We start from the raw sequence: 9,331 nt of genomic DNA, 5'->3' as shown, positions 1-9,331 counted from the left end.
ATGAAAATGGGGATTCCAGCCTTCTCACACCCTCAAATCCTCTAGTTCATTGTGGACGTGGAATCTGTCGAGAAGTAATCCTTTCTCAGTCTGCACCCCACTGAGTCCCAGGCCTTGGCCCAGAACCCTGCTGGGCCCAGCAGGGGGCTCCAAGGGTGCTGAGCAGGGTCTCACCTCTGCGGCTCCAGCCTGGGCACATGGTTCCTGCCAATGCGAGAGTGAGGAAGGGGTGGATGGATGGATGGATGGACGGACGGATGGACAGGTGGATGGTTTCTGGGTACACCATAGGTCAGCACCTCGTAGACTGGGTAAACAAAATAGTCAAGTCTTTAAACAAGTTAATCCAGGACACCCACCCAACGGGGCTCCCCTCTGCTGACATTCACAGCCCCCCGCCCCCGACCCATGGCGGCTTCTCTCGCTTTGGTTACATACCACCGCCAGCGAATCAGGTCAGCCACCCACTCGTTGACACCGTAACTTAGGCAGCTTGGACCACTGGAGTCATGGCATCCCCAAACCAGGAGGCCCTGCATCATGGCCAGGTCAGCAGGGACTGGCGCCACCCACCGCCACTGCCCACCTGCTCTCAGTGAGAAGACAGGTTTCTCCCTGGCTATCCCAAGGCTTAGCTCGAAGCACCTCCAATGCCCAGAGAAGGTTCCTGTGAGCCACAGAACATCCCCCAAAGCCTCACTCCGGTACTTAGTCGCATATAACCTGGCATAAGGAGGGGGTACGGCCAGGGCTGGCTGACCCATCCACACTGTGGCCGCAGTGCTGGGGCCCACAATACCCTTAGGCCGCAAGAAAATCTTGTAGGTTCTTATGAAATCATCAGGAAAAGAATGAATACAATCAGGGCTTCTATTATATCAGCTTGGATTACATTAGCCTTTATACCTACGCAGTCAGAAAACGTGCTTTATAAATATTTTTGACAGAGGAAGGGGCCCAGGAAGGGTGAAGGGCCCAGTGATGCCCAGACTCAGGCTTTCTCGTAAGAACCAGACAACAGCATGAACAGCAGCCGACTCTCATGTAGAGTTTGCCACATGCCAGGCACGCCCCTCCTTTTATCGATGAGAGCACAGAGGCACAGAGAGGTTGGGTCACTAACACAAGGTCACACAGCCAGAACAGACAGGTTTTCCTCTCCCAACAGTTGGCAAAGCACGCAACCTCCCATCTTCAGCATGTGAGGCAGATTAAGGAGACCCGGTTTTCTCCAAGGGCCACTGCTGCTACTGCCTTTACTGCCTCGTGTCAAGGCCCACCGGGTGAAGCCCTCAACACAAGGAAGCACCCCTACAGCTGGTGTTGTCTATGCCTTCGGAGCTGCCAGCAGCTTCCCTCTCTCCCAGAAAAGGGTCAATTTCTCTGGGAACATTCCCAAAAAGAAAAAAATCAATGACTCTATGTCTGGTACCCCCCTCCTCGTGCGCCTGGGCGTTTGCGGCTGTTTCTACATCTGGGCACGTGTTTGAACGTGGGGCACGTGGCTTTGCACGCGTCTGTGGGTGTGAGTGCTCCCTATGTACGACCCCGGTGTGTGCACGTCTGCGAGGACGGGGGGCAGGTGTGCGCGTGTGTCTGTCTGTCTGTCTGCCTGTCCCTGGGTGCTTGTGAAACTACGGGCGCACGCGCGTGACTGAGATGGGCACCAAGAGATTGCTGTGTCTCCGAGCAGAAACCAGCAAACTCCCACACGTGGAAGACTGGTTCATCACTTCCCCAGGTTGCTCAAGAGAAACTGAGGCCCGGGGGCACCTGGGTGGCTCAGTTGGTTAAGCATCTGCCTTTGGCTCAGGTCATGACCCCAGGGTCCTGGGTTGGGGCCCCGGGTCGGGCTCCCGGTTCAGGGGGGAGCCTGCTTCTCTCTCTCTCTCTGCTGCTCCCCCTGCTTGCATACACTCTCTCTCTCACACACAAATAGTTTTAAAGAGAGAGCGAGAGAGAGAAACTGAGGCCCAAAGATCCTGCCCAAGATCCAGGTCCCTAAGTGAGCCAGAAACCAGGAGCCTTCTCTCCAGCTGTCTGAGCCCTTTCACCCCCAAATCTGCCACAAGGCTCGGTCCCCATCTCTGTGTCTGACATCCGTCTGCAGGCCAGGCGGACCCTTTCCAGAGCCTGCCCACCATGTGCTCTGGGTCTGAGATGGGCCGGCTGGAGCCACAGACCCCCGCTGTCAGGACCGGCCTCCCGAATGCAACAGAAAGCTCCTCACAGTCTGAGATACCAACAACCCAGGCCTGGGGCCTGAGATCATCACAGCAGATCACACCCCGTTATCCAGACCCTTACGCTCCCTGTCTTTATGTCTCTTTTTATCAAAATGGTCTTGATTTTTATATTACCAAAGTAATGCATGCTTGTTGTTTTTTTTGTTTTGTTTTGTTTTTTTAAGAATCTGAGCTGTGTAAGTTACCTAAGTTAGAATCCTCCCCTACCCCCGGACACCCACCGCTAACAGCAGAGCGTAGTTTTCGGAATTGCTTTATTAGAAAATAATTCCTAAGGTGAGCCGCGGGCTCCGTTCACAAAACAACTTCCAAGGAGCATCGGTGAATAGAAAGCGAAGGGAGGGGAGACTCTAACCGGGCTGACTCTGGGGAGGAATTTGGCCAACTGGGCGCCTTTCAGGGGCTGCCTGGACCTCAGCCTCCATCCAGGGCAGGAAGGCAGGCGACACCCCAGGACTGGATACTATTAGTCGAATGAGGGAGAAAAAAGAGAGGAAGAGAGAGAAGGAAACAGCGTATCACCACAGGATAAACCCCAGCCCGGTGTCAGAAGTCCTTACTTCAGCCCTCGGCTCTGGTGCTGCCCCGCGGTGCGACCCCGGGCAGTGCTGACCCTCTGAGTCTCGGCTTCCTCCTCTCTCTTGAGCGGACAAAAAACGTGACCTTCGTGTTGTTGGGACAATTGAGTGACTTCAAGAAGTACCAAGCCCAATGCCTAATAGATGATAACTAAAGAGAATGAGTTAGGGAGAGAGGATGAGAACAGGCTCCAGGCAGAGAGATGGTGGGGGGGGGGTCCCCCAAACCTGTAAGCCTCAGAATTTGCGGTCTCAGGAGATTGGGGAATCCACACCACTGAGCCAACCCCAGCTCCTGCCCAAATTAAACAGTAACCAGCCAAGGTCAGGGAAAGGGCCTTGTCTGAACAGGTTGCTTTCCAAGGGGCGGCTCAACCTTGAGCAGGTGCGCCCACCCACATCCCCGCCTTTAAGTGTGTTCCAACCCGTCTCAACAGCCACTCGCTCCTCAGCCAGTCCCGCTAGCAGCATGCTGGGTATCACTGTCCTCGCTGCACTCCTGGCCTATGGTAAGCTCTGGGTTGGGGACCGGCTGCAGCCTGCTGTCTCCCGGGGACAAGATGGGGAGCAGGAGGCCTAGGAAAGGAGTTTAGGGGTGACCAGACAAGCATGTCAGATAAGACACTTGCCTGCTGGGCAATTCTGCTTCCGTATCTGTAGAACAGGGCTGAGGATGTGGCCTGGGGACACAGTAACTGGCCAGCCTGGGTCCTGGTGGCAGGGACCGTAACGGCTCGGCTTTCCCAGTGTCAGCATCTCGGGGACTGATGCTTGTGCTCATGCATTTTGGGGGCCTTCTCCCAGATAGGAATCGGGGAACTTGGCTTGACCATCACTTACTCTCAGCGGGCCCTGGACTAGCCCCATGACTTCTCTAAACCCCACTGGCTCTTTTGACAAATGAGAGCACTTGACAAAGAGTCCTTCCGGCCAACAACAACAATCATGAATAATAATAGCAGCACCTGTTTGTTCCATGGTTACTATGTGCCAGGCACGGTGTTAAGCCCTTTACGTGCCGGAGCTGATATGATCCTCGAGAGGCAGGGCCCATCAATATCTCCATTTCACAGACAGGCGGGAGGCTCGGTGAGGCTCAGTATCTTGCCTAAGATCATGTGACTGGTTAGTGGTGGAGCCGGAGTCACACTCCGGGTCTGTCTCCATGCCCAGCACTTGTTCTTGACCGCTGCACACAACGGCACAGCTAGGACAGTCCGGAGCCCAGGATTCAGCGCTCTCACACCCCCGTTACGCTGAGGTCTAGAGGGACCACAGGGTAAGGGTGAAGGGCGCAGCCAGACCTGTGCGCACACACCCACCCCTGCTCTTGTATTTCCTTCGATGTGTTAAACACGAGACTCTTCTTATGCATCATCTAATTTTAGTCCTCAGGACAAACTCACCAGGTTGACGCCATTCTTCCCATTTCACAGAAAGGGAAGCTGAGGCCCAGAGAGCTAGACAGGCTCCCCAAAGCCATGCAGTAAAACCTGAACCTGTGTCCGCCCAACCCCCAAAGTCTGTGCTCTTTCCACCTGCCCCTTCCCTGCTGGGGATGCCGGGGGGGGCCCCTCTCACCTGTGCACTTCCTCTCCTGGGTCCCCCAGCCTCCAGCTGCGGGTCCCCCACCTTCCAGCCCAACCTATCAGCCCGAGTGGTGGGAGGAGACAATGCCAGGCCCCACAGCTGGCCCTGGCAGGTAAGCACACCGCTGCAGGGGTGGGAGGCTGGCTGGAGAGGGTGGAGGGGTGCAGTCCTGGTGCTGACGCGTGGCTCTCCCGCACCTTGCTCCAGATCTCTCTCCAGTACCTCAAGAACGGCAAGTGGAGACATACCTGCGGCGGCACCTTGATTGCCGACAACTACGTGCTCACCGCTGCCCACTGCATCAGGTGAACGGGGCTGGCGCCCTGGGGCCCCGCTGCTGCCCTGGCGTGGGGGAGCTCCAGAAGCTGCTTTTATTGAGCATCCACTACACTCCAGACCCTGGGCTAAAGAAGCTACTCACATCCAGTAACTTAGTTCATTCAACACATATTTATCGCACGCCCCCAGTGTGCCAGGGAACATGGCAGTGAGGACCAAGTCTGCGCTCTCAGGGAGCTCACATTCCGGCAAAAGAGCAACAGGCCATTGAAGAAGTAAATATATAACATATCAAGTGGCAGGGAAGAAAAATAAGGCGGGATAAAAAGCCTAAGGGGTCCTATTTTAAATGAGGTGCCCAGGGAAAAATGTCTCTGAAAAGGGGGCATTTGAGCAAAGACCCAAGGGAAGTAAGGGACGGGTGTCCCTGGCAGAGGGAACAGCCAGTGCGAAGACCGAGAGGAGGGAGCCTATTCGGTAGGTTGGAGAAATAAGAAGGAAGTGTGGGTGGCAGGAGGGGGTGTGTGAGGGGAGCCGGAGGTGGGTGCCAGAGGAGAGCATATGGGCAAGAAGTAATGGCGGCTTGGACAAGCTCACCTCGCAGCTGCCTTGGGAAGGGATCCCAACACTGTCTCCACCGTACGGATGAGGGAACTGAGGCCCAAGACCACCCACCTAGGAATCAAGATAGACTTGACTCCAAGAGCAGGGTCTTTACCCTGAGCCCTGGAAAGGGTTAGAGCAGATAGACACTCCCTTCCTCCCCACCCCCTACAAATGATTCCCACTGTGGCCACAGGGCTGGGTCACCAAAGCCCTGAGTTCCCTCCCCCCCCACCCCCCCACCCCCGCCAGCTGGCGAGGGCAGGAAGCCATGCTGACCCAGCCCCCTGCTTCTGCTCAGCAACACCCTGACCTACCGCGTGGCCCTGGGGAAGAACAACCTGGTGGTGGAGGATGAGGAAGGCTCCGTGTTTGCGAATGTGGAATCCATCGTCGTCCATGAGAAGTGGAACTCCTTCCTGGTGCGGTGAGTGCTGACTGTGCCCCTGCCCCCCAGGGAAGCGCACAGGAAGGAGGGGTCCCTGACACGGAGCTGCCGAGCCTGCCCCCACCCTGGGCCTGGACCCCATCCCCACCCTGAACAGCCAGCAGATGACCCCTTTATGCAAAATGGGAAAAGTCCAAGTAGACACAGACTCCTTTTCCATCTCCATCATTGGCCAACGGTTCCCAGAAGGGACACGGGGAATAAAACCCTGAAGCCCCCACGGTGTCTGGCCTTAAGTCTCTGAGCCAGGACTCACCTTTATGGAGCGCCTACTGTATACCCACAGGGCAATAAGCACTTCATACGCCATGACTTATTTAATCCTCACGACACCCCAAGACAAGGACCTAAGACCCAGAGAGGCCAAGTAAGATACATGCCCCAGGCCACACAGCCCGGTGTGTGGCAGAACGGGGAATCAAACTGGTCTAGGGTCGCCAGCTTTCACTCTGTTTACATGAAAATATTAAAAATGCCAGGGACCCTCTTTAATCATTTCCAATTGGCTTTAGTTTCTGGTTGATACCTAGCCTTCAGTGTCTCGGAAAGCCCCAACCTCCCCGCTGTAAAGCCTTATAGGACCCGAAGGCACAGGAGGCAGAGGGGAGGGCCACGGCATTAGAAGGCCGATCGTTTGTCAGTAAGGAGCTGGCGGTTTAGGATATGCATGGAGGACTCTTGGTCACCCGAGGCTTGACTCCCAGCTAACAGTCCGGGCGGCTTAGTGTTGGCTTATGCAGCCTAGACCTTCCTACACACTCACCACCTCCATTTTGGCTTCCAGCAATGACATTGCTCTCATCAAGCTGGCAGAGCCCGTGCAGCTGAGTGACACCATCCAGGTGGCCTGCCTGCCAGAGGCGGGCTCCTTGCTGCCTCAAGACTACCCCTGCTACGTCACTGGCTGGGGCCGCCTCTGGAGTGAGTACAGTCCCTCCTCCCTCCCCGGCGTATCATGAGAGCCTTCCTGGAGGAAGCGGCTCCCACAATAAGCATGCCACCCACATTCGCCCACCACTTTTCCTGTCTAAACAACTTCTCACCATTTTTAACTTTGTAATAATAACAGCTAATATTTATTAAGCATGTAGCACGGGGAAGATGCCCTAACAAGCACATAGAAGGACTGTTGTGAGGATAAACGTGTTAGCATTGGTCAGGTGCTTAGAATAGTGCTTGACGCGTACTTAGTGCCATCTAAGAGACTACAAAATAACCTAAATGAGCCATCGCGGGTAGGGGAGTAGAGCTTATGGTAAACCGTATGTCTAAGTTAAAAGGTTGCATGCAAGTAAGTGGAAGTATGGGAGACTTAGATGAAAATGCGGGTCAATACTTAGAAAATCTTGGAATGGGAAAGACCTACCGATGTGATGTGAAGGCAGAGACCTGTAAGGAAATGACGGACAAGAGAAACCGCAGAATCAAAATTAAAGATACTCCTCAAGGGCTTTTTACAGACTGGTTCTGCCTCCAGTGGACTCCCCCGTCCCACCCTAAGAGGGGTCCGGACCCACATTTTAGGACAATAGGTTCTGAGTCATGCCTCTCAACTAGGGGCCCACATGTGGGTCCCACACAGCCTAGCCAGAGCTCACCGGGTCCTGCCCCAGCCCCGTGCAGCCCTGTCCCCTGAAGGCTTAGCACTGCCTGGCTGACCCGGGAACCCCTCTCTGTCCTCTCCCACAGCCAACGGCCCCATTGCCGACGAGCTGCAGCAGGGCCTGCAGCCCGTGGTAGATCACACCACGTGCACCCAGAGGGACTGGTGGGGCAGCATGGTGAAGGACACGATGGTGTGTGCCGGGGGCGACGGCGTCATCTCAGCTTGCAACGTGAGTGTCTGGGCCCTGCGTCCCGTCCCTCCCTCCTCCAGGTGGCCGAGCGGAAGGGGGCATCGAGGAGGGCAAAAGAGGGTGGGAGTGGGTGACCCACACGAGTGAGCCGTTCCCCTGCTTGGGCCCAGGAGGCTTAGGGGCAACTTGTCACCCCCACGCCTCAGCACTGTGGCAAGGGCAGAAGTATCCAAGGAGCATGAGTATCGGAGTTGAAGTCCCAGTCCCACCACAGACAGCCGCCCCATCTTGCACAGGCTGCTGACCCTCTCTGCACCTCGATTTTCCCATCTATAAAACAGACACGCAGTGAGCACAGGGCTGGTGTGGGGACCGAGTCTGACAAGCCATGCTCCTTCACGCCATCGGCTCCATCCACCCAGGGAGGCCAAGGACTTAGGGAGTCTGACACAGAAACATCGAGAACAATCAGAAACTGTCCTTTTCCCAAACACAGCCCCTTTGCCCACTCCCACCTTCCTCACTCTCTCAGGTCTCTAACACCTCTCTGGGCTCCGGGCAGCCTGACCTCTCTGGGCAGAGCCTTAGACACGGTGACCTGAACAGCTAGGGAAACCGAGGCCCAGACAGGGTTATCGTTGTCCCAAGATCACAGAGCAACCTAAGAGCTAGTCTGGCACCCCCAAACCACATCTCCTCTGCCCCCCTCACCATGGACAGGCTGAGGCCAAAACAGGGGGCGCCAGCCCGTATCCCCCACCGTGACCCGCCCGCCCCTGCCTCCCGAGCCTGCCTGTGGGGGAGGCCCCGCGGCTGATGACCACCCGGTCTGGCACAGGGGGACTCGGGCGGCCCGCTGAACTGCCAGGCTGAGAACGGTGTCTGGGAGGTGCGGGGCATCGTCAGCTTCGGCTCCGGCCTGGGCTGCAACACGCTCAAGAAGCCCACGGTCTTCACCCGCGTGTCCGCCTACATCGACTGGATTAACCAGGTGGGTGCCTGTCCCCAAGCCCTTCTTCCGGCCCCTACCCCGCCCCCGCCGGTCCACGCATGCGCTTGCGCATGCACACGCCCCTCCCGGAAGCACCGGCTTCTGAGCTGGGGGCAGTGAGGGGCATTGTCACAGATGTCTTCAGTTCATCCTCTGGCTTAGGAGATCCTTACGGCTCCGTCCCAGGCACCACACCCGTGGCCCCAGGGGTAACGTGGCCCCCATGAGAGCAGAGCCCAGCAGGGGAGAGGGGTCAGCATGGACAGTGGGGGGAGCAGAGGGTCACCCTGGGCTCCGGGCCTTGGTGCTTGGGGGCAGGGTGTGTTCTGAGCCCGTTTTTGCCCAGTGGTCTGAAGTGTCGAGGGAGCTCAGACCAGTTGGGCAGAGGTGAGACATGGCTGCCTGCCATGACCCCTGTTCCTATAGTCTGGGGCGGTGCTCTCTCCGGAAGGGGACACACACACATACACCCCTCCACCAAGTCCTCATTCTGTTCTCTGCTCTTCCAGAAAATGCAGCAGTGATTCATCCTTGGGAGCCTGCAACCCCAATAAACCTCCTTCCCCACTCAAGCTGCCTGCATTCTTGATGTGTGCCTCCCCTGCGGGGTCCCGGGCTCTGTAGGGGCTGCCCCTTGCCACACCAGAGATGCAAAGAGAGCCCCCCTCTGCCAGCCTGGTGAAACTGTGGGGGAAGCCGGTGGGGTACTAAGGGAAGGGGAATTTCAGAAAGCCCCATGGTAGCCTGAGAGGCTAGGAGTTAGGACACACGGGACGCTTACCCCCCAGCATCTCACAGGC

General features: G+C 56.7%; 1 protein-coding gene across 1 annotated transcript; it reads left to right on the top strand.

Annotated features, from left to right (window-relative positions):
• Window positions 1-3,215: 3,215 nt before the first annotated feature.
• Window positions 3,216-9,101, top strand: CTRC (chymotrypsin C). Its single transcript, XM_047726964.1, has 8 exons — window positions 3,216-3,333; window positions 4,435-4,526; window positions 4,622-4,719; window positions 5,598-5,723; window positions 6,529-6,665; window positions 7,434-7,579; window positions 8,379-8,531; window positions 9,041-9,101. Exons 1-8 carry the CDS (start codon window positions 3,294-3,296, stop codon window positions 9,053-9,055), a joined length of 807 nt encoding a protein of 268 aa, XP_047582920.1. The 5' UTR covers window positions 3,216-3,293; the 3' UTR covers window positions 9,056-9,101.
• Window positions 9,102-9,331: the final 230 nt, after the last annotated feature.

Source organism: Lutra lutra, chromosome 4, assembly GCF_902655055.1.
Source record: "Lutra lutra chromosome 4, mLutLut1.2, whole genome shotgun sequence".
Classification (NCBI taxonomy): domain Eukaryota; kingdom Metazoa; phylum Chordata; class Mammalia; order Carnivora; family Mustelidae; genus Lutra; species Lutra lutra.
Note: the sequence above shows the minus strand (reverse complement) of the source record. Positions and strands in the feature narration are given on the sequence as shown.

What these genes read in the sequence shown, in the direction of transcription:
- CTRC (XM_047726964.1), top strand. Translation starts at nt 3,294, where the DNA reads ATGCTGGGTATCACTGTCCTCGCTGCACTCCTGGCCTATG. An exon ending in CGCTGCACTCCTGGCCTATG is followed by an intron (nt 3,334 to 4,434) that starts GTAAGCTCTGGG and finishes TGGGTCCCCCAG; the next exon opens with CCTCCAGCTGCGGGTCCCCC. An exon ending in TGGCTGGGGCCGCCTCTGGA is followed by an intron (nt 6,666 to 7,433) that starts GTGAGTACAGTC and finishes CCTCTCCCACAG; the next exon opens with CCAACGGCCCCATTGCCGAC.